Source organism: Chinchilla lanigera, unplaced genomic scaffold, assembly GCF_000276665.1.
Source record: "Chinchilla lanigera isolate Chin_1 unplaced genomic scaffold, ChiLan1.0 scaffold00084, whole genome shotgun sequence".
Classification (NCBI taxonomy): Eukaryota; Metazoa; Chordata; class Mammalia; order Rodentia; family Chinchillidae; genus Chinchilla; species Chinchilla lanigera.
The window spans coordinates 7,341,115-7,367,339 of record NW_004955485.1 but is presented as its reverse complement, the minus strand read 5'-3'; the positions used below and the strand labels follow the sequence as shown (position 1 = coordinate 7,367,339).

The window sequence follows — 26,225 nt, the reverse complement described above, 5'->3', positions numbered from 1 at the left end:
GTTTTTATGAGCTTGCCTCCCACTGCATGGCACTCAGCAACAGCATTCATTGTACTTTTGATCATACTTCATATTGATCGCACATCTTAAAGACATGAGGACTTCCAAAAACAAAGTCTGAAAAATGGCAAATTTTACATTATGTATATGTTAACACCCCCTCCCAGAAGGAGAAAGTGTTCTTGCTTGAGCTATCTATAGCAACAGTATAGTAATACTGCATAGTAATAGTATAGTAATACTCGAGATTTGTTTTTCTCATCCTTTAAATACCTCTGATGTCATTAAGTCTGCTTAGGATATACTATTGCTGACAGAAACACGATGAGTGTCCTGGACTCCAGTGCAAGTAAATACACCGTGCTAAAATATTGCTTTAAATGTCAAGTAAGCTGAGTCTGTTCCAGTAACAATAAAACTAGACCAGGGTGCATTTACTATGCATTTATGGGAGGTCAGCGAGCAAAGGTCCTGGGATGCTTCTGCTAGCACCACGCTCACGCTCTGGCTCACTAGCACCAAGGGCCAGTCTCTGCATCTCCTCCTCGGTGCTCTTAAGAGTTCCGATCTTTCTCTCCACACCTCAGAGGCAACATGAAGCGCTGTGACCTGAGATAACTGAATTTTATCCCTAGTGGCTAACGACATGGCCAGAAATAGCAAAAATCAAGTTTTTAACATTAAAATGTTTTTATTTTTTAAAAATACACAATTTAATTTTAGAACCCTAACTCTTAGAACAAAGTGTTTATATGATAAACATGAGGGTTCATTCCCTTGAATATTTCTAAGAAGCAAAAGAAAAACAGTAAAACTCTCTGTATTTCAAGGATATGGTTACACTTCAATTGTAAGAAAAAGGCATTTTTTGCTCTGGGCAGGATTTTCATTTGGGGGGAAAAAAAGCAAATTTTTGTTCATGGGCTGTTGTCTCATTGATATCTCATCTACAGCTTTACTGGATAAGTTTTTGTTCTTCTGAAAGTTGAGAGCAGCATAAGAAATGCACACAGAACTGGGCTTAAATTCCAGCCATAAGTTCTAACAGGTCAGTCGTCAAGTTGCTGACAGGGCTCAGAACACACTATCCAGAAATGTGGCACCCTGACCTTCCCCTAAAGCAGGTTATGAGACCCGTATTTGATAGGTGTACTCCTATACCTGGAGAAAAGGAACATACTTACCTCTGAAGGCACAGGGAAGAATGAAAACAGAACTTGCTAAATTCCTGCCCATTTATAATCCTTAGAATATATCACCCTTGTCCATGACTACTTCATCAATCTTAGCATAAAAAACACAGGTAAACTGAGTGCGGTGGTGTACACCTGTAATCCCAGCATTCTGGGAAGCTGAGGCAAAAGGATCAAAAGTTTGCCTGGATTAAAAAAAAAAAAAAAAAAAAAAGTTTGCCTGGATAACTTACCAAGACTCTGTCTCAACATAAAAAATAAAAAGGGTTAGGGATGCAGCCTAGTGCAAAGGCCCTGGTTTTAATTCCTAGCATTGCAAACAACCAACCACCTCCACCACACCATGCTAAAAGAACCCCACAGGTTTACCTATAACTTCAGGTCTTCATTTCCTGATGAAGGTTCCTGTGTCATGTATTTTTTTTTTCCCCGTACTGGGATTGAACATGGGAACTTAAGCTTGCCAGGCAGGCACTTGTGCCACTGAGTTATATCCCTGGCCCCCTCCTGTGTCACATAAAACTTAACATGAGATAAATTTGTATGGTCTTGCTAATCTGTCTTTTATCATAGCTGCCTAAGCTATGAACTTAAAATGAGAAGAAAAAATACTTCTTTTTCCTTACACTATATGGCTATCCTTTTACTTCTTGGTCTTATCTGGAAAATGTTATTACTAATCTTGATTTCAATGAACTGTTCCAAGAATTAAAAGGTATTACCACGTAAGGTACTGGTACCTTATGTTGTTTTTTTTTGGGTTTTTGTAGGTATTTTTGTATTTTTGAGACAGAGTCTCACTATGCAGTTCAGGTTGGCCTTGAACTTACTCTGTAGCCCAGGTTGGTCTCAAGCTCACGACAATCCTCCTGCTTCAGCCTTCCAAGTGCTGGGATTACAGGTGTGTGCCACCATGCCTGACCTAAATGTTGGTTCTTATACTTCTGAGAATTCTCAACGTAAGTAAAAAGAACTGAGCACTAGCCATTCATTTTTTCTGAAATGGTTCCAGAAATAAGAAGCTTATTTTTAGATTTATTGAAATGGCTCAAAATCTAAATGTGTTGGAGTTAAAAAACAAAACAAAAAACACTCGAATATACCCTGTAGTATCTTGACCCAAGATTCAGAAGGCCAAAAACAAAAACAAAACTACTTAACTGAAAAAAGAATAAAAATCATTTCTCAAAAGAACCAAGTTAGAAATAATACAGTTCCAGAATTCCAAATCAAGAGTCACTCTGTATTTGTAAAAAGCTTTCACACATATCAACACCTTCTCCCCTCAACTGTTGCCCTACTTCTGAGGCAAAGACTTCTGGAAATTTAACAATTTATCTATATAATTTTGATGTTAAGTCTCCATGAAACTTATTATATGCTTAAGTTGTCCATGTAATTACAAAAATCAAAATTTCTTTGCCCTTAAAAATCAAATACCTTCTCTTGCACATTTTAGAAACATACTAATGACACCTCTGTAATAAGAGTATTTTAAAAATTTAAACGAGGACCTGTTCAACCTGTTTCCTTCAGCAAGATACTGCTAAACATTGCTTTATTTCCATAAAAATATACTCTGATGCCAAAATACCTTGTCACTGAAAGCAGCTGAGCAAACTTTAACTCCCCCCGCCACCCCCGGTACTGGGAATCAAACTCACGACCTTGCGCTTGCCAGGCAGGCGCTGTGCCACTGAGCTAAATCCCCAGCCCCTAACTTCTTTTTTTTTTAAAAGAACTTTAACTTCTAATTTAAAAAAAAAGTGTTTAAACATTCTACTGCTGTTTGCCTAGCATTCCAAGTGTTTTTGCAACATATGGGAGTACAAAAGAGGTTAATTTTGCTATTTTCTCCTTACTCCTTAGATTTTTCCTCTTAGAGTTCAAATTCAGTCTTAAGACTTTGGTGTCAACAATCAGAGGAACAGAACTACTTTCATTACAATAATCATTTTGTATCTGCTATTTCATTAAAGTATTCCATTATTTTATCCCTACCACAACCCCACCATTTTAATTAAATGAAGAAGCTGAAACCTAGAGAGGTCAAGCAACACACCAACAACCAAGAGCTAGTTCAAGGCAGAGGTGGGATCCAAATCCAGGTCTACACACAGATTCTTTTCCCTCCAACATATAGCCTCTAGTGTAGGTAAATATACAGTGGGGCCCAATGCCAGAGTGTGTGGGACTTAGCCAATACAGAAAGGATTATTCTGGCTATTTCTTAGAATCAATCCTTACACCCAGATTACTCTTATCTGATGGATGCCAAGAGCTGGGAAGCAGGGTACTGGTGCTAGAACTCAGGAACTCATGCATGCCAGGCAAGTGCTCCTCTGCCACCGAGCCACACACTCTGGCCATGGCTAGCTTTCTGCTTTTTTGCTTATAAAGAAACCACATTTCACAGATTAGCAGTCTGTCAGACATGATTTGTAACCAAGAGGTGGTGATATTAAGTACTTTCTATGTCATTCATTTACTCAGAAAACAATATTTCATATGAAACCTCAGAAATAGATTTCTGGATGTAATATTATAAAACTAAGTAACATTAACCTCCCATATTCCCTGGTTCCACAACCCATGGATTCGAACAAATGCAGACCAAATGTACTTGGGGATGAGGTGAGGAAAGGTTATGCTGTTCTTGGTGTGTACCATGTAGTTAGGCCTAAAATGGTTGCACTATACTCAACATAGACAGGCTTTTTTTCTCATCTTTTATACAAGGGATTTGAACATCCTCAGATTCTTCTATCCAAAGAAGGTGAAATGTCCTAAAACCAATCTCTTGTAGATATCCAGGAATGAAAGCAAAACCTTTGTAGAGGAACCATGAACCATTCTAAGTACCATGAGCAAAGAATGTCACCTAAAGCAATCTGGGGTAAAAGCAATTTGGTGGCAGAGTATAGTGGCACGTGTGAGTACTTTGTGAGGCTGAGACAGGAGGTTCGAAAGTTTGAGCAACTTAGTGAGTCTCTATCTCAAAACTTTTTTGAGAAGAGTGAGTGGGGATGTTTCCGTGTGAAGGCCTTGGGCTCAATTCCAGTGTGTATGTTTGGGGGCGGGGAGGGTAAACAGGCAATATTACTTTCTATATAAAACTAACCCACTAATACTGGCATTCTATAGACAGTAAATCTAAGACAATTTAAGAGTAATTAATTTATATCAATAAACTTTTTTTGCCTTTTTATTTTTGTCTTACATAAAAATGTCCACCTTAGAATCTTGTGAACATTAAAAATGCTTAGTTGATGATGAAGGAATCTTTGCTAAAAATTTTTGAGGTTATTGGGCTGGAATTCAAATGAGATGAAAATAAAACTATCATAAAAGAAGAAAAAAAAGAAAAGAAAACTATCAGATTGAATTATGTTAGTGTGTGATATATTTTATTGGGGGAATAAATGATTAACTGTGAGCAAATTTTTTTAAATGTTAATACAAATAAGGCTACAAATTTCTGTCAACCAACCTGCTCCCTCATTCTGCTTGACATTAACATCATTCTATCAAAACTCTGTATAATTGACTTTTAGAAAATTCCAAGTTTAAAATCTATATGTATACATACAGCACACCAACACACACACACTCTCACACACCTCTTAACAGTGTGTGGGGTGCTAGAGTTCAAGTATGCATTCTTGTCTCAATTATCTTCCTCATTTATGAGTGATAGATCAAAATTTTAAATGCTTATTCAAAGAAAAAAGATTATTTACCACTAATTCAATAATCCCAACACCTGACATAAGGAATAGGATTCTTTAGTTGTTTTGTTTTGTTTTGTTTGATTTTTGAGACAGGGCTGGGCTTGAACTCACTATGTAGCCCAGGCTGGCCTTGAACTCAGGGCAATCCTCCTGCCTCAGCCTCCCGAGTGCTGGGATTACAGGTAGGCGACACTACGGCTGGCTAAAGAATAGGATTCTTGAAACACCAGGATTATTCAAAGTAGATTTTCTTATTTATCAATACAAACCATAAAAAACTGTGAAGTCAGAAGCCAACTATGTATGAGAGTGGTGGAGTATGCCTGTAATCCCTGCACTGGGGAGGCTGAGGCAGGAGGATAACCATGAGTTCAAGGCCAGCCTGGGCTACGTAGTGAGTTTGAGAACAGCTTGGACTATGCAGTGAGTTCAAGACTAGCCTGAACTGCACAGTGAGACCCTGTCTCAAAAAGACAAATGAAGCTGGGGATACAGCTCAGCAGCACAGTGGCTGCCTGGCAAGCACAAGGTCCTGAGTTCAATTCCCAGTACAAAAAAAAAGACAAAAGAAGAAACCAAACAAGAATAGTAACAACAACCAAAAAACCACTCCTACACAACTATTTCCTCAGAACAAATATAGGCAAATGTGTAGCATGATGATGCAGTACACACAACATGAGCCAGTTATCACCTCAGCCACATGGATATGATGTCCCACACGTGCTTTAGAAGCACCAATCCCAGGCTCATGGTAGCTTGTCACACCCTGTATGCGCTCAACAGCCAGGCCACAGATTATGCTAGTTCAATTTTATAGCATGTGCTACAGTCTGAACACCTATCTGCCTCAAATTTCTAAGGTGAAATCCATCGCCAGTGTCATAGCCATCGGTCAGCAATTAGGTCACAAAGGATCACTGTGAGTGTGAGAGGCCTGACGCTGAGACCGTGCCTCAGTGTGCGCACGGCCAGAAGGTGCTGTCTGTGCTCCAAAGAGGCCCACAAATACCGACCTGCCTAGATCCGGAACTTCCGAGCCTCGAGAAACATGAGAAATAATGCTCTGTTTACAATCTACCCAGTTTATAGTATTTCCTTACGTAAGACCAAATGGCTAAAAAAGCACATCTTGCCTTTAATTTCAGGTAAAGTTCATACTTCTTAAGTTACTTCTTCCCCCTCTAGTAGAATGCTTGCTGAGTGTCTTCTCTATGTTAGAAAAAGCAGTACACAAAGAAGGTAGCTATATATTATAATTAGTACTTACTAAGCTCTCCAGGCTCCTTAATCATACTAAAATTCAAATGAACCCTTCTGCTATTTTATTCCCCCAGAAAACCATCTCTAAGTTTTTCCCCTTAACTCTATATTAATGAAACTTGCTTAAATAAACATGCATCTCTTCCCTCTACTGTCCTGTTGTTCCTGTCCACCCTATTTATGACCCTCTCCTTTCTCTTCTTTCTGCCCTCCTTCCTTCCTAATGATGGGTACTCACCATTAGTCAGTACTAAGTACCACTTACAGTAATTACCAGTATGTGACCACAATGATCAACAAACCTTGCAGAACAGCTGAGGGCTCAGGGTATACTCAGGGATAAGTACACGATTATAGTTACGTGCAAAGACCTATGTCTGATCCCTAGCACTCTACCTTCTATAAACAGAATAGTTGGGCTATACACACAAAGTATACATGAGAAAATTACTGAAACCAAAAGTGGGTTCTTTGTGGGCAAAATAAATAAAATTGGCAAACCTTTAAATTGGTGAAGGAAAAAAGATACAAACTGGGTAAAATGGGATGAAATCCTAGCTACTCAGGAGACTGAGGCAGGAGGATCACTGAGCCCCGAAGACCAATACCAGCCTGGGGCGAAGGAGAGCCCTGTTTTTAAAGGGGGAGGAATGAGAGAGGGAAAGAGATACAGGGATAGAGGACACCACAGATATATATATATGTCAAAAGAGCTTTGTTTTTGTTATTTGGTTGGATTTTTGTTTTGTTAGTGGTACTGGGGATTGAACGCAGGGCCTTCACACAAAACCAATTCTCTGGCCTTTATTTTTATTTTCAGCCAGGGTTTCACTAAAAGCTGCCCAGGCTGAGATTAAACCTGTGACCCTCCTCCCTCGGCTTCCGAGAACACTGGGATTACTGGCATACATCACCACACCCAACTATAATAAAAGAACATTACAAATAATTTTATACCAATAATTTATTAACACTTAGACACAATGGACACAAATTATCAAGACTGATACAAGAAAAAATAAAACTAAGTGTTTAAAAACCTTCCCATAAAAACAACTCTTGGTCCCAGTTGGCTTCTCTAAATCAGTCAGTCTAAGGGGGAAAAAAAAATTAGTCTTACCAAAACTTTCAAAAGTAGAAGAAAATGGCTTCTAATTCATTATGAGACCAGGGTTGTTCTAAAACTAAAATTAAGACCTTACAAGAAAATTACAGGGCCAGGGATATAGCCCAGTGGCACAGCGCCTGCCTGGCAAGCACAAGATCCTCAGTTTGATTCCCAGTACCCCCCCACCAAGAGAAAGAAAATTACACACCACTACCCCTTATGAATATGATATAATCTTCAACAAAATATCACCAAATCAAATCCACCAATATATATAATGAACAGTATAGAACAGATTCCTGGGATTTCTTCCAGGAATGCAAGGTTGGTTAAACATTCAGAAACCACTTAGCGTAATTCACTCTTAACTACACAACAATCTCAACAGAGGTAGAAAAATGAGTGATGAGATGTAGGCACCACTATTCATGTTAAAAACATAATTCCTGGAAAACTAAGAATACAAAGAAACTTACTCAACCTAATAAAAAGCACCTACCAAAAAACCTAGAACAACATAACAGTGAAAAATTGAACATCCTATCCCAAGATCAAGACCACCAGAAGGCCCTGTCTCATCCTCTTTTATTCAATACTATTTCAGTCAAACAAGATTTTTAGTACAATAAGGCCAGAAAGAAAAGTTTTTAAATAAAATTTATTTATTTATTTTTTTTGGCAGGGGGCAGTTTCCGGTACCAGGAATTGAACTCACAACCTTGCGCTTGCCAGGTAGGCGCTGTGTTGCTGAGCTAAATTCCCAGCCCCCTAAATAAAATTTAAAGGTGTACAGATGAAGAAGAAAACTTTGCAGACTATATGATCATATGTAGAAAATTCTAAGAAATCTGTAAATAATAAGTGAAATTAGCAATACCAATACTGAAAGCATATTTTATAGAAGATCAAAACACAAAAATGAGCTACCCACAGTACAGGAAACAGCTTAGTACAGGCACCCAATCCATGCGTGACCCACCCATTTTCCCAGGGCCACCTCTGTGTGCCGTCACGTCCCAGAAGACACAGACATCCTGACCTCAGAAATGTGTTTCATTTTCCAGAGAGTTTTGAATTAAAACAGTGAATTGTGGACTTCCAGGAAGATGATGGACTAGTGAACAGTAGAGAAAGAGCCTCTCTGAGATTTGGTGTCCAGACAATGGAATATAGCAACATGACGAAGAAAAGGAGGGAAATGCGTCCCTGAGACCTGGCAAGGATCTAAAGCAAGAGTTAAAGCCCTTTGAATTCTTGGAGAGAGCTGAGAGAGATCTCAATGCATAAGGAGGAGGAAGCAGGTGATCCTTTCCCCCTGAGCCCATACTCACTGTATGGGAGGAGTAGCTCAACCCTACAGACCCACATTGACTACTGTTGACCCCAGAGGCCTCCAGAGAAAAACACACCAATAGAATGGAGTGAACACAGCAAACTACAGTGGCAGTAAGTTATTCAGGTCCAGATACTCCCCAGGAGCCATCTTGGACAGAGGTCAAGTGGAACTCAGAGCAGCTTCAGGCTGGCCCCGTCTAGCAGCTCCCAGTGGCAAGGTGAGGCAGAACCAGTTCAAACCAACAGGAGGCACACAGAGTATTGCAGGCTGAACAAATACTGACAGCCAGAAACCAGCCTGAACTTGAAGGGAACTAATGGTGCAGGCTTGCTGGAATTACCCACTACCCCACCATAACTCTACAGCTGGCTAGCTGGGATTAATCAACACAGATCCTGACTCTGCCTGCCCACTCTGCCCACCAGTGACAGTGGAGACACATCCTGAAGTGGACATTTCTTTGTTCTGTTTGTTTTTGTCTTGTTTTCTTTTTCTTGATAGTTCATTCTTGTTTTTATGAGTGTAAACACTGCCTCTAGTTTTTATTGTTGTTCTGTTCCTGCTTTTATTTCTGCTCTTTTGCCTTCTGTCTTCTTCACCAGTTTCCCACAGTTCACAGAATCTTCCTGAGTCTTCCAGCCTTGCTTCTATCTCTTCCTCTTCTCTATTTCTCTATTTCCCCCCAACCCCTTTTAAATTTTCTCCCCTGTAAAATCAACCATATTGAGGGCATATTCATTGTATACAATTTTCTGGTTTTAAATTTTGTTATAGTCACAAATATAGTTCATATGGTTAAAGGTGGCAAATTAATAATTACTACAAACTTTATAGATATAAAATACTTCACAAATTTAACAAAATAGACCTAAGACCTTCACACCAAAAGGCTGTGTCTGATGCTATTTCAAAGTGACATATCTGTTCTAATCAGTTGTTCTTCCTGGTATGCCAACACTGACACCGCCTAAGGGTCATAAACAATACTAACCAAAGAACCAGGGGCTGGGCCAAATAGGTAGCAAGTTGTCATCCCCAACTGAAGAGGCAGGATTTTGCAACAGACTCAAAACCCAAAAGCCAGCTACACCTGGCAGACATCTCTGAGAAGCATTCATTTCCTAAGGGTTCTACTGGCAATAAAGTTATCTGCCATGAGCAATTTATAAGCATCAAGACAGGAATTAAACTAACAAGAGGAAGAGGAAGAGGAAGAGGAAGAGAAGAGAAGAAGAGAAGGGTATAGAGGTGCACGCCTGGTAATCCCAGCACTCGGGAGGCTGAGGCAGGAGGATCACTACAAGTTTGAGGCCAGCTTCTGCTACATAGTGAGTTCAAGGCCAGTCTGGACTACACAGTGAGACCCTGTCTAAAAGAAAAGAACAAATCAACAACAACAACAACAAAAAAAAGAAAATGAGACGATACTTAAAATGCAACCCCAAAATTCCAGCTCACCAAAGGCAAACCCAGGGGGCAACAAGGTGGAACAATTTGAAAGCCACCCAGCTAGACTCTCTGAAGCGGCAACAGCGGAAGTAACAAAGTAGATGAATCAGTCTAGAAAAAAAATCAAAGCAGAAGTAATTTTTCATACAACTACAGAGACAGTGACCATAATGAAAGACATGCCTAGTGACTCCAGAGCAGATACAGATAAAAAATATAGAGAAGCTTAGGAAAATGACGGAAACCAAGAATGCCCAACACAGGAAAGAAATGGAATCCATGGAACAGATTCAAACAGATATCCAGGAGATTAAACTTCCACTAAAAGTATACACAGCAGAATGAACCAATGTGAGGGCAGATTATCAGATACAGAAGACAGGATTGCGTTAGCAATCATGATAAGAAAGTTTTCTTAAAAATAGCAAGGGACCACGAAAAATCAATCCAACAGCTGCTACATGATTCAAAGAAGAATAACATATGATGGATCAGAGTCAATGAAAAAAATAAGACACAGCACAAAAACCATAACAAAAATGAACTGTATTTCTAAATGTTGGCAACAAAAAATAGAAAATGAAAATTTAAAATACCACTTCCAACTCCGTAAAAGATATAAAATACTTCACAAATTTAACAAAATAGACCTAAGACCTTCACACCAAAAATTACAGAACATTTAGAGGCGCTGAAGATCACTAGTACATGGTAAAGACATTGTGGACTGAAAGACTCAACCCAGTTAAGACATCAATTTCCCACAAACTGATTTAAAGAGGAAGACAATCCCAGTGAAAATTCCAGTGGGCTCTTTTGAAAAACTGATAAACTAATTCTAATATTTATATAGACAAGTAAAGGATCTAGCCTATCAAAACAATTATGAAAAAGAATAGTTCGAGGACTCAACCTATCTGGGTTCAAGACTATAAACCTACCATCAAGACCACATATTTCATACAGATCAATGGAACAGAATGTCTGCATACATACGCAGTCAATATATTCACTGTATATGGTTAACATATATGAAATCTGACAAAGGACTACTATTCTTAATATACATAAAGAACTCCCCTACCATTCAGTAATGAAAAAACTACCCAAATTTTAAAAGGGCCATCTGAATGAGCACTTCACTAAAAAAAATGAGCACATCATTTAAAAAAATGCAAATAGCCAACAAATATCTGAAGATTTTCAACGTTACTAGGTATCATTACTAGGTATCATAGATAACACTACGTATTTATTAGACTGACTAAACACAAAAGAACTGACAAACCAAGCATGTGTGAGTAGTGGAAAAACCAAAATTCTCAAGGATTGCTGGCTGGAATTTAAAATAGTATCAAAATTCTGCAAAACCACTTTTCTGTTTTTTACAAGGTAAATCATATCTACCAATTCCACTCCTAGGCTTTTACCTAGAAGAAATTAAAATGTACATTCACAAAAAACTTGCAAACCAACGTCCATGGTACGTAGTTTTATTCACGATAGCACCAAAGTGTATAAGGCAACACAAATGCCCACCAACAATAAATAAATATACAAATCCTTGTATACTCATACAACGGAGTACTAGGAGAGAGGGGGCAAAGTTTAAATTGGTTAACATCACTGTTAGCGTCAACATCACATACTAATATGCTCTGACATCTGTGATAGTCTTTGCAAATATATATAATACTTCAACGTATGCAGGAGAAAACATCAGACATACCCAAGTCATGGGACATGCCACAAAATACCTAACCAGTGTTCTTTTAGAAAGTGTCAAAGCAATAAAAGACATGGAAAGATTTAGGAACTCTCACTGACTAGGGAAGAAAAGATAGGTATCTGAACTAAATGCAGTGTGGGATTCTTGATTCTGGAAGGGGAGAACATTAGTGAAAATCTAATACAACAGTCCATAGTTCAATTAACAGCACTGAAAACACATTTTTGCAGTGTTTTAGTAGGTCTAAAATTATCTCAGCTGGGTGTGGTGGCGCAGGCCTGTAATCCCAGCACTCAAGAAGCTGAGGCAGGAGGATCTCTGCAAGTTCAAGGCCAGCCTGGACTATAAAGTGGGTTCAAGACCAGCCTGAACTGAAAAGTGAAAGCCTGTCTCAAAAACACCAAAAAAAAAACCCAAAACAAAAAAAATTACTTCAAAATTTAGAATTTTTGAAATTTTATTTCAAAAGTTTTTTAATGTTAGATAAAAAAGAACTGCTTACCTGATAGGCAAAACACAAATAAACCACAGAAGTGTTATGCTGAGCAAAAGAAGCCAGACTCAAAACAGTACATACTATATGATTCCATTGATATGAAATTGTGTAAAAGATAAAATTAACTGCAGTGACAAAAAGGCAAAGTTCAAAGGGTAGGGTGAGGGGAAAACGCTGATCTCAAAGAGCACTGAGGGAACACTGTGAACTGACATGATATTCTGTATCTTGATTGTGGCGGCAGTTACACAGATTTACCTTTGTAAAACTCAATCTGTCCGTGGAAAATGCATGCATTTCATTTTGGGTAACATTCCTCAATAAAATTCATTAAATTTTTAAAATGCTCATATTTAGAAATATTTCATTTGAATAATTAGTATTATGTCTTATGCTGGGTAAACTAAAGTACCATAATTAATTCAAAAACTAATTTACTAAAACTGCATCCAAATTGTTAGTCAACAAATATTTACTGATATCTACTGTATGCCAGGCTTCATGCTAAACATCAGCTGTAAGTGAGAAATAGCCTTTGCCCTTGAGCAACTCAAAGGTTAATGGAAAGACAAGCAAGTAAACAAAAGCTGCAGCTGACATAAAATATTCTAGAGTGAACATGCCAGGATGTCAGAACTGCACAGAGGGTACTTCATAAGGAACACAGACTTTTTCTAAGAACTTACCTGTGAGGCAATTGCACTTATTACAAAGATATTTATCCCAAATAGTCAAAGTTGAAAACAAATCAATAAACCACACTTCTTTTAGCCTTGTCTCTGTATTTCACCGCACATGAAAATCTTATTACGTCAAGGGTACTGTTTCTCTGTTTTTTAAAACAATGGGAAGTTATTCACATTCACAGCTACTCACATTTGATTCAGAGTTATTCACATTTTATGACTACCATTCTGGAACATGGGTGAGAATATAAAATCAATAAACTTGTTTTCCTATGTACTCTGTGAAGACAATACCATAACAATGTTTTATACAAAGCAGAAATGTTGGAATAACCTATAACCTCTCAAAGGGGCTACTCTAAAGGGCTTTGCCTCTTTACGTGATTAAATCCTGGTTTGTCCTGGCAAGCGCAAGGTCATGAGTTCGATTCCCAGTACCAGAAAAAAAAAAACAAAAACAACAACCAAAGAAAATAAATCCTGGTTTGTTTAAAGAACTTACTTGAGAAGAACTTATTTGAAAAGAAAGAAAGACAGAAAAAAAATTCATTTTCCAATGAGAATATATAATTATCTTAATTCTCAGTAACAACATGCCAGACACACTGTAGACTGTTAATAAATCAGTATAATGAGATTGTCTTAATAACCAATTTAATAACTTCTATTTCTGTTCTGAACGTCCTTTTTAGTTGTCAAATTATGTTGCTATTCCTTTTTCTAGAGGGGTACAATTCTTTGTTTTGGGGTTTTTTTTTGTTTTTTTTTCCAGGGGAGAGGTACTGGGAATTGAACCTAAGTACTCAAACATACAAGGCAAGTGCTCTAGCACGGAGCTACAACCTTAGCCCTAGCTAGAACTCTGGATTATAGTATTTTCTTCCCATTTGAACAGAAAGACCTACATTGAGAAAGTATAATGCTTTCACTTATTTTCTGACAAGTGCTCCTAAAAGTGTCTGTGTCCCATTAGTAAACCATAAGAGTTAGAAGAGCTGTAAGCAATAGAAAAACAAATTCATGACAGATTATGGAGGAAAAAGAAAAACAAATCTAAGGCTACTCATTATTTGTCTATTTGTTTTCCTGAGAAACTATTTTGTAGATAATAATATGTAAAACGATAACCATTGATAATTTCCTACCATTTTGTCTGTAATTTGCTAAGTCCCCCTTATTATTATGTTATCCTTCTTTTATTCTTTAAAATAAAAATTTAAAAAAAAAAACAAATCTAAGGCTACTCATATATTTTTAATAAATTACTTATTTGGTTAAAAAAAAATCATGGCTATGTCTACATGGCAAGTATCTGCATGTGTTTATTTTTGTATATTCACAGTAATTTGTAGCCTAAACTGAACATCAAATTGAGACTTACATAATTTGAAATGGAGGCTTGTTTTCTAATACTGTTATTGAAATGGTTACTGTGTACTTAGGGACAAAAACTTTTTTGGAGACAGAGCCTTGCTATATTGCTCAGGGTGGTCTCAAATTTCTTGGCTCAAACAATCCCTCTGCCTCTTAGCTTCCCAAGTGCTGGGGTTACTGGTATGTGCTACCGTGCTGGCTTAAAGACAAAAATAAATTAACAGATCTATCTATCTATCTATCTATCTATCTATCTATCTATCTATCTATCTATCTTTGAGATAAGTGTCTCACTAAGCTGCCAGGCTGGCCTTGAACTTAGAATCCTCCTGGGTTGGCCTTGCAGGTAGCTGGGATTACTGGCATGTATTAACATGCCTGGCAAACCAAAAATTTTTAGACAATTTCTGCCAGGCGTGGTGGTACATGCCCGTACCCCAGCCCCTGTGAAACTGAGGCAGGAGGCAAGGGGATTCCCATGAGTTCAAGGCCAGCCTGGACTACACTGTGAGTTCAAGGCCAGCATAAAGTAGATAGAAAGACCCTGACTCAAAAAAAAGTATTTCTAAATTATTTTTTTTCTGAGTGTCGTAACTGCATTTGAATACATACGAACACATATATCCATGTGGTTAATTTCATCTGTTCTCCCTATGACTTCTTAAATGATATCATCACCACAGTGCAAATATTTTACTTAATTAGTTCCGACAAGATGTTGTAACTAATGTAACTATATGACCAACATATTGTTTCAAATATACAGTACAAGGCCCTGGGTCTGATCCCGAACACCAAAAAAAATTAAATGAATACAATAAGATAAACATGTTAAAATTTTTAACTTATAAGAACTTAGCTATGGCAGAGATAAAAAAATTTTATCTGAAGACTAGCTTAATGGGGTAAAAGCTACAAATGCCAAAATACATTAGTGTATGATTTTACCAGTTTCTTAGGAGGATCTCTAAAACAAAATAATTAGGACTTGATCTACTTATCGGTAAGCACACGAACCAAATCTCAAGCGTATCAGATGACTTCAATATTCTAAATCTCAATGAAAATGGCTTAATAACAGCTTTGCCAGCCAACTATATGACAAATGCTTATTGAACTGCCTACAGTGGACCCACTATGTTATAACAAAAATAGCAGTTCATAAAAGCAATCAGATTGCTACTCACCAGCAAGAGTATAATCCATATCAAAACCAAAACACTTTATTTTTTCCATGGCTAAACTTCGGTTCACAAACACCCTATGGAAAAAGAGTAAAAATGTATCATAATTAACACTACAAAAAGAGTCTGAAGTTTAATAAAGTTAACAGGCTATTCTAGATCTTATTTATTTTTCCAACTGATTTTTTATGTTTTTAAGGGATGCAACATGAGGTCAAGTAACACACCACATATAGCTTTTCCTCTTCCTTTTTTTCCCGTTCTTCCTTCCTCCTCTTGTAGTTAAGAATACCTAAAATCTACAATGGACAAATTACTAGCATTCCACATTACTACCTATAATACTTATGGTGTACTTTAGATCTCTTTAATAGTCATCCTACATTATTACTCTATGTTATCCTTTGATCTACATCTTCCCATTCCTTCCCAAGCACTGTTTTACTCTTATTTTTAGGCATCTGTTTTGATCATAATTCCATATGTATGAGATCATACCCTACTATTCTATTTCTAGCTCACTCAGCCTAATGTCCTCCAGGTTCTTTCCTGTTGCAAATCATAGACTCTTCTTTTTTAAGGCTGAATAATAGTCCTGTGTGTGTGTGTATGAGAGAGACACACATGCACACACACGGAAGGGGAGAGAGAATTTGTTTATTAATTCACAGACACACTTCAGTTGTTTCCGTATCTTAAGTATTGTAATTAATGCTGCAATGAACATGGGAGAGCAGGTATTTTTACAAGGTGGTAGCTTCATTTCCTTTGGTTCATAAGCAGAAGAGGGACTAGTGGTTTGTATTTTTAATTTCCTTAGGAACCTTTACACTGTTTTCTACTGTGGCTGCATGAAAAGTGACCCTTGCCAAGACTGTTTATTTTGTTCTTTCAATAAAAACTATTCTAACAAGTTAAAGATAACATCTCAGGGTGGTTTTGATTTCCATTTCCCTGATGATTGGTGATTTTGAGCACCTTTTTTTTTTTTTTTTTGGTACAGTAAATCAAACTCAGGACCTTGCGCTTGCCAGGCAGGCACTTGTGCCACTGAGCTACAGTGAGTTCAGGGACAGGGACAGGGACAGGCTAAACTACAAAGACAGACCCTGTCTAAAAACAAAAAAAAGAATGTTTAGAGGGGTCAGGAAAGATGTTTGAGCTGAATCTTAGCAAGCAGTAGTTTTTTGGTAGGACAAACTTAAAGGGCAATGCAGGCAGAATAGCCAATCAAAGAAAAAAGCTTACAATGAACTATGAATGCATTGTGGCTCAGTTGAGGAGCTTTCTTTTGTTTTTCTATTTGTGCAGAAGGTTTTCCAGGGGAACAGGGATGGTGGAAGGAACAATAAAAGTTACGATGTTAAAAGGTTAGTGGGCACCAAAATCATACAGACTTAACATGTCAAATTAAGAGTTTGGACTTCATCCTATAGACAAGAACAAATGATTGGATTTTGAATAAATAACAAGGTTCAGATTTTAGAAATATCACTAGGAAGACATAAGAAAGCTGAACATATAATATAATACCTATCACTAAGACTATCTTTTGGGGTTAGTTTTAATTATCTTTGAAAGTAAGGATATCCTTTCCATCTGATCCTTAGCCTAGTAGCCGAATTAAAACTGGACAGTTATCTTCTCTTATTACTAAAGCTTTTTATTGCTTCATTTCATAAATAACTGTGGAAAAGAGAATAATGCAGATCAGCATATCTCAAACTTTTGTGCATATTAAAATCACAATCACTTAGGTAACTTGTTAAAAATAAAATGATACTTAACCAGGTGTAGGTGGTAGGGTACACCTATAATCCCAGCACTCTGGGAGTTTAGACAGAAGGACTGCAAGTTCGAACACAGCCTAGTCAGCTTAGCAAGACCCTGTCTCAAAAATAAAAAAAAAAAGGGCTGGGGAGGGGGAAGGGCTGGAGACGTAGCTGAGTGTGAAGGCCCTGGGTTCAATCCTCAGTTTCAGGTTAAGGGGAGCCATTTAGCCTGGGTTCCCCCGATCAATGATTTAGGTCAATAGTTTGCAAAGAGTAACTGCACCAGAGGATACAGAAAACCCCACTATGATACAGTAAGAAAATATTACATCTTTTACTGACATTTACTTTATCACTTAAAAGTGTCTCGTGTGTGTGTGTGTGTGTGTGTGTGTGTGTGTGTGTGTGTAGTTATTGTTGGTACTGAAAATCAAACTCGAGACCTCTTGCTTCTGCTGAGCTACATTCCTGGCCCCATTTGTATGTTTTATGTTACAGTAAGGATTATAGTATAGGTAACTTAAAGTAAGTATATACAAGATGAATGTTCTATTTTTTAACAGATGGAATAATCAAAGAGTTTAGAAACTACTGATCTAGGTAATAACTCTAAAAGAAAAAAAACTGCATTCTCAGGTACTGTCATGCGTACCTGTAATCCCAGTTACCTGTGAGGCTGAAGTAGGACTGCCTGAGCTCAGAAGTTCAGTGCCAGCCTAGACAACATAGCAAGTGCCTCATTTAAAAAAAAATCACCAGCTCATATATTTATTCCTTTCATCACAGAATGTACGCACCAACTTCACTTTTTGGGGGGTGGGGGGACTTTCCAGTACTGGGAATTGAACTCACGACCTTGCACTTGCCAGGCAGGCACCGTGCCGCTGAGTTAAATCCCCAGCCCTGCACCAACTTCAAATATTTGCTTAAAATAATTTGAGGACTTAAAAATCAATAAGCTTTTAGTTCAAACTATCTTTTTCTCTGAAAAAAATATGAAAATCACTAGGTACCTCCTAGGCATAATTGCCATGCATACTAGATTAACTCCATAGAACTGCTAGTTCCAGAGAGGGAAGTTATGTAAAATATTTATACTTTCCTGAGAATGCCTGGTCTTCTGGAAAATCAGTACTTATTTTATCTTGAGTTAACAGTGGATGACAGAAAGAGAAAAAGAGTAGTAATAGCTGAAAGATAAAAGAACTAGAGGATAAATGATACCTACCCAAACCTCTTTTTTAAAGAACACTCCCCATCTCCAAAATATCACAACCGTTCCACCACTTCATCAAACGTCATCATGCTTGTATGGACAAAAGAACCTATTAACATACCCTTCTGAAACAAAATACTGCAGTGGTTCCTACTCTAGAAACTAGTACAAGTCACTACTGCAGCTCAGGCTTTTTAAACAGACTTGCAATTCAGGCAAGGGGACCAACTGGATCAAATTCTTGATCAGAGCCCTAACAGCTGAGATGCCTAAAATATTCTATGGGAGTACAGGCAGGAATAGATTGGGGAAGATTCTTTTTTCCTCATGATACAACATAAGAGAGGTATGAAAACAAGTAATAAAAGAAATAGCTTTGATGTTAACAGGAGATGTTAGCTGGTTTCAAGCACAGCTAAAATTACAGGGAAAAAAAACTTGGTTAAATGTCAATCAGTGATAAAGATAGAAACTATCAACAGGCCCAGTAAAGTAGTTTACCAATGTGGTTTTCTTGGGCAGAAGAGATTAAGCCTTACTACCATGAAAAATCTATCAAACCATTTATATTTTTAAACATACAAAGATCACAATGCATCTTCACTAACAATGAGAATAACATATTTCAAAATATGAAAATTAGTTTGTGCCAAGATAATCACTGCTAAATATCCATCAAATCATACACTGATTTCCTCTTTGAGTTAATCACATTAACTATATAATCAACACATTTATTGTATGTCTACTACAATGCAGGTAACATCTCGTGACATATAGCAGCTGTCCATTAGAAGCTTGTGAAAGCTAAAAGAGTATAAGTACTTAAAATTAGAAAATAAGGTACTTTTCCATGAAAACCTTCCACAAACATTCTTTATATTTCCATGCAAAGCAAGTTTTCTATCCAGGCATGGTAGCTCACGCCTGCAATCCCAGCACCAGGAGGCTGAGGCAGGAGGATAGCTGTGAGTTCAAGGCCAGCCTGGGCTACAAAGTGAGTTCAAGGCCAGTCTGAACTGCACAGTGAAACCTTCTCTCAAAGGAGACAAATAAATAAATAAATAAATAAATAAATAAATAAGTAAATAAGTAAATAAGTAAATGTGCTCTAACTCACAGAAGAAATTTCTCAATTAAAAAAAGAAATAACCACACCTGTCTTACCCCTCCCATTCAACTCTGTTTATGAAACAAATGGAAAACTTCACCTATATTTTCATCTCTCCTTGAATTTAAGCTACAAAATATGGAAGGAGAAGCAATATGGAATGACATCTAATTTGCTCTATGAATATCTAAAGTGAGTAAGCTGTAACAAAATGGAACTGCCTGGTGTGGTGGCACATGCCTGTAATCCTAGAACTCTAGAGGCAGAGACAGGAGGATCACTGAGAGTTTGAGGCCAGCCTGGGTTCCACAGTGAGATCAACTACATAGTGAGACCCCGTATTAAAAAAAATTTAAATACGAACAAGGAACTGCTGCATTATAGAGAACTGCAATAGGCCAAATATAGTTACTGTCTACGCAAACAAAAGTTTTCAAAGACTATAAACATCCAACTGCAGAAAGTAAGCATCACTTCACTCAGAGGCAGCCATAAACCTGAAATAACATGTACAGTACTCAAGATACAGTCTTCAAAAGAAACTAACCTCTTGGCCTCAAACTAATGAACACATCAGGGTCTTAATAATAGTGTCAGAAGTTATCTCAACTAAAAGATATATTATCAAACCAAAAGACTAGCTTATTCCCCCACCACATTATTTCAAATAAAAGATTTATCCACTTGAAAAATCCAAACATTTCTATTGGTTCTAGGACCTTGATTGCAACTCCGTCAGTGCCAGCTTGTAGTGTCACTTTTCTAAATTATTAACCGGTAGAACACACTGCTCACTCCCATGTTTAAGAGTCTGAATATATCTGTGAAATTAACTTTCTAAATCTTGCTTTAAAATAAGCATAGGATGGGCACGGTGGCGCATGCTTGAAAATGCCAGCATTTAAGAGGCTGAAGCAGGAAGATTGCTGCCAGTTCAAAGCCAGCTTGGGCTACATAGTGAGTTCAAGGCCAGCCTGCCTACATACCAAAACCCTGTCTCAAAAACCAAAGAATTAAAACAAAGCAAAGCAAAGCAAAGCAAGCACAAAGTTGCCACCCTAGAAAGCATGGCTAACATAAGCATCCAACTGTAAAACACAATCACTAGCCAGAAATTCCTACATACCAAACAGATATCATTTGCAAGTTATAGATTTGAACATTAACAAAACACAAGCTCTAGGACACAGCAACACTATAAAACTAAACACAGACTTCCATACATAGACAAGTATAACAGCATTTATTATCATATCCAACTGTAATTAGGCATGAAATCTGAAGAAACTGCAAATATAGACATTAACCTTAAGAAATAAAACCATTAATGTAATGTGCTTTAAGAAAAGGGATCTAATAGTATCACACTTAACATGAACATGCAATTTACTATACTTGACATTTTGTAAATAGCAAACCCCTAATGGTTTTGAGATTTAACTTATAATTCAAAGCAAAATTACCTCATCTGTCACTGGTTTCCGTTTTGCAAACTGTGAAACTATCTAAGCCAACTAGTTCTTGAAGTCACATAACAAAATTCTTCTTAGAATCCCTAGTATACTTGTTTCTGTGTGAGTTCAACCTAACTTCAAAGCCTAGTCTGAATCAGGCCCCTCAGTAGCATGTACCCTCTGAGACACTGTTGGAGAAAACATCTCTGTGTCTAATTTAACTTGTCATTGGATATCACTGTTGCTCCTCCACACAAATCCATTTGGAATAGAATTTCGTTGGCAATGGTGAACTTTATCTGTAACTCCTCCCCTTGCTTCGGAGTCAAAATTTCCTGGCCAAGTGCCCAACAGTTACTGCAACAATAAATGAGCCTAAGAATCCAAGTGTAAAATCTTTTTGGCCTTTGTTCTCATTATGGGTTTGCATCATTATACATTCAAACTTTGCTACAATAAAGAAAAGAAAAAGTTACAAGTGCTTTTTGAATGGGCAAACTGAAATTACTAACCAATATATTAAGTGTCAGTATACATGTGCATTTTCACTTAGTAGAAAAATGTTTTAATGTGTATTTTTGCTGGAATTTTAGTACCTTTTTCTCAAACAATTTCCTGTTTGTGCTGTTAGCAGCCATTTTCCCATTCAAGTTCAAAACTGCATCCATTCACAGCTCATGCGCCTTCATGTAAACTTCCAAGTATTTCTGGAATCCAGCTCTTCAATTCTATTCACATTAATAACTTGTTAAGGTCATAATTAATTCTCCAGAAATTATCTCCCAGTTGCTTTGCCCTCACACTAATGCTAAACTAATCGCTTTGAAGTAGTACTACTCAAAATGTGGCACACAGACCAATGCTGGTCTACGAACCACACTTGTCAGTCATCCATGACATGACCCAAACAGAAATTTCAAGTGTTCTGAAACATTTATACCAATTTAATAGAGAAATTTTATTTGACTGAAGCCAAGCATTGAGGTCTAGTGAAACTCACCTGACCTATCTTCCATAATAAATAATTGTACCTTCCACAACAGTTGTCACAATATGTTTTCTCTCATTACTCTTGAGTTTGGCTCAGCAAGAGGCCCTGGCGGCATCTACTCACCTAACCTGTCCATTGTGTACTAGCTGCACAAAGGCAAACTCATCAGTGACAAGAGCCCAAGGAAGTAACCTCTGTTTCTGAGATGTGCGGAACTGAAAAGGATCTCAGGACCTTCTAGCCTGCCCAAAATGGAAAGGTGCGCACTAGTGTGGGATATAAACCACTCCTACATCACCTTCCCAGCAAATGGGCTTTAAGTAAGAGTTCTGTTAGAGCTAGCTTTTTGAATGAAGTCACCTTCCTTACCTAAACACCCTGTTTCTTGACTTAACTGGCCTACTGCACAGCAAACAGCCAGACACAGAACTGGTAAAAGAGCTGATAAGAGTACAGGCTTACATTTTACATCTCTTCATTTTCTAGTAATTGATTTTTATTGTATGTTACAAATGTAATCAATTTGAAACAATGGAAAATATTTTTTACAACTAGGCCTCTGACAGGTAGTTTGAGAAGCACTGTCCTAAAGCCCAAGTCCAACTTCATTGCTCACTCTTATCCAACTAATAAATTACAAATTACTGGATCTTCAAGGAGTTTAAAACCTCTCACCACTTTGCCAAAGCGCTTGATCTTGTGTGTCCTAACGCTGTTCTGTGGCTTTGCTAATGTAGTTCTCTGTAACCGTGCAGCGCTCTCTCTTATCATTGAGGACCTTGTATCTCACATTAGTTTTTCTAGAAACTCTTCTAGAGGGCCTGATGGTGCACACCTGGGAGGCCAAGGCACGAGGACTGCAAATCTGGGCTCACTCTGGACAGTGCAGTGAATTTAGTGAGACCTTACCTCAAAGCAATAAAAATAAATTTTAAAATGGAGAGAAACTGCTCTGAATATTCCAGAGAACTGTGCAATAGTAATGCCTCTGGGTCTCAAATTATTCTTCTAAAGAGATTTCACCAACATCTAAAATTTTATAAAGTTGTGATTCAAGTGAAAGGTTTGAGTATGCAAAATACTTTATTTTGGCACTTTTTTGTCACATATCTAAAATATGCCAGAGTCCTCATTATTTACTGGACTATAAACGTCGAGAACAGGATTTACAGCCTTTCCAACCCCGAGCACAGAGCTTCGTAAAGAGCAGACACAACACTTACCAGACTAAAAGCCTTCTTCTTCCCTTGCTCCCTACTCCATCTCTTGATATCCTTGAAAAAGATCCTTAAAAATGCAAAGTTCAAGCACCACAGACACGAGACATTTTAGAAGAGAGTACAAAAGCAGAATCATTTAGTATTGGGCCGGGGATATAGCTCAGTGGCACAAGCACCTGCCTGGCAAGTACAAGGTCCTGAATTCGATTCCCGGTACCCCCCAAAAAGAAGAAATCATTCAGTATCATTTGTTTTTTATTTTCATAAATTTCAGCCAATAATGACTTAATTTTTTAAAATTTATTTTGATATTTTCTGAGGAACATCTTCAAGAGAGATATACATTTTATCAGATTATGGCAGAAGAGCAGCAGCCTGTGCTCTACTTGAAAGATAACCTCTTTTTAAATAAATGGTATTGGGAAAACTGGCTATCCACATGCAGAAGACTGAATCTAGGCCCGTATCTCTTACCATGTACAAAAAATCAAAATGGATCAAAGATCTAAATATTAAAACTGAAAGACTTAACTTGTTGGAGGACAAGATAGGCAAGACTCTTGAAGTCACAGGTGTAGGCAAAGATTTATGAACAGAACCCCAGCTGCACGAGAAGAAGTCCAAGAATCAACAAATGGATCCCATCAAATCAAAAGCTTAGCAGGCTGTGTTTTCAAAGGCTGAACGCCTGACCCTTCCCTCTTCTCTCCAACAGCAGTCAGGCGTCTCCCCTTGCCTTTCCAGGGGACAGACCCAGGCAACTAGCCCTAGTGTCTCTCCACCAACCAACCTCTGAGGTTGCTTCAGTAGCCACCCTCTAGGCCACACTCACGCTTCTATTCCTGACAGGGGCCTCAACAGCTGACAGCCCCTTCAGCCTTCCTGTGCTCTGTGTTCCTGGCCTGCTGCTGCCTCTGCAGAGCGGCAGAGGACAGCACCCCAACAGGATGGAGTTCAAGGAGGAACCAGGCTCGTTCTGATACTCCTCAAAATCCCCAAAGCCTAATGGACCATAATCAACACTGCTGTCCCTTCCAGAGACTCCTCCAAAGTGGCAGTCATCCAATTTCCTGCCCCCATTTTTCTAGAAACGCAGGAGCTATCAATCAAGCAGTCACTCAGCTTCTCCTCAGCTGTGCAGAGCCATCACCATGACAAATGAGACTGTCCTCAACACCCCACGGCTGATTCAGGAGGTATTTGTCTTGGCTGCAACAGGCTTAAAACATGGACTTAAGCCAGGTCACTTTGCCCTGCAGCCATTCCAGAAGACTCAACCTTGTTACCTCCAGATGATCCCATCCCTCTGTCACTACCCTTCGAAAGCCCCTAATGGTCCTCAAACTATAACCAACTATTCATGCCTGGCCCACTCCCCAGCTTTATAAGCACCATTTTCTCACATCCTTCAAGCCAATCGAAGAGGGCTCCCTCCTATGCACTATTCCCTGTGCTGCAGCCCACAACCCAATAAAAGCCTGGCTCTGGTCGTCCTGTGCCTATTTATGATTCTTACCTCAGTTCAGTGGGCTCAGCAGATTGCAACAAAAAGACCTGGTAACACTAAGCACTATTAGCCTTGAAGAGCTCTAGAAAGCAATAGAGCAGCATAGAGCCAAGAGCAGCAGAGACCGAGGCAGACCAGCAGTGCCCTGCAGAGACAGGAGAGACCTGCTATGACCTGAGCAGGCCTATGCCACAGCAGAAGAACCCCACGAATTGGTGGAAGCTGCTGGAAGACCTCCAGAAAGCTGCAAAGGGAGCTGTGAACAGCTAATGAGGGTAGCTGGAAGCCATCAAGAGCTGTAACACTGAGAGCTAAGAGCCACAGGTACTCAGAGCCTGGAACCTCTAACATCAAGGGAGCTGTACTTTGTCAATTCATGATTTCTGTCTGAATTGAGTAAAAGAACTCTCAGTCAACTGGTGGTATTAGTATGTGTAAGATAAAACATGGCCAGGCCTATAACCCCAGCACTAGGGAGGCTGACATAGAAGGATTGATGCAAATGTGAAGCCAACCTGGACTACATAATAAGATCCTGCCTCAAAAGCTTTTGCATAGCAAGAGAAACCACCAAGACAGCGGAGAGAAAACCCACTGTGTAGGAAAAAAACTTTTCCCACCTGTTCCTCAGGCAAAGGGGTAATATCTAGAATATAAAAAGAACTCAAAAAAATTAGACACCCCAAATTTAAAGAGCCAATCCAAAAACTGGCACCTGAAATGAACATATTTCTCAGGTGAAGTGAAAGTGGCCAATAAACGTATGAATAAATGTTTAACATCATCAGTCATTTGAGAAATGCAAATTAAAACAACACTGAGATTCCATCTCACTCCAGAAAGAATGGCTATCGTCAACAAATCAACCCACAGTAAATACCAGCAGGAGGCTGGGGATATAGCGCAGCAGTGCAGCGCCTGCCTGGCAACCACGAGGTCTTGAGTTCAAATCCCTGTACAAGTAAATAAATAAATAAATGCTAACGGGGCTGTGGGGAAAAAGGAATCCTTCTCACCAGGCATGGTGGCACATGCCTGTAATCCCAGCACTCGGGAGGCTGAGGTAGGAGGATCATTGAGAGTTTGAGACCAGCGTAGGCTACAAAGTAAGTTCAAGGCCAGCCCGACTACATTAGAGAGACCCTGTCTCAAAAAAGACAAAAAAAAAGGAATCCTTCTCCACTGTTGGTGGGAGTGCAGACTGGTGCAGCCAGTGTGGAAATCAGTGTGGAGATTCCTCAATAAACTGGGATTACAAGTGCCATTCAACTCAGCTATCCCTCTTCTTGGTATCTTCCCAAAAGAATTAAAAGCATCACACATCAGTGATATATGCACACCCATTTTTATAGCAGCACAGTTTATAATAGCTAAATCTTGGAAACTGCCCAAATGCCCATCAACT

General features: G+C 38.4%; 1 protein-coding gene across 2 annotated transcripts in view; it reads right to left on the bottom strand.

Moving 5' to 3' along the window:
- Nt5c2 (5'-nucleotidase, cytosolic II) overlaps window positions 1-26,225 on the bottom strand; it is a gene marked incomplete at its 5' end in the record, with an annotated part of 76,443 nt that overhangs the window by 27,109 nt on the left and 23,109 nt on the right. Inside the window, 1 exon segment of one of the 2 annotated variants that reach the window (XM_005403812.2) lies at window positions 15,553-15,626. Coding sequence (XP_005403869.1) covers window positions 15,553-15,626 — 74 coding nt within the window. 2 annotated transcript variants of the gene reach the window in all.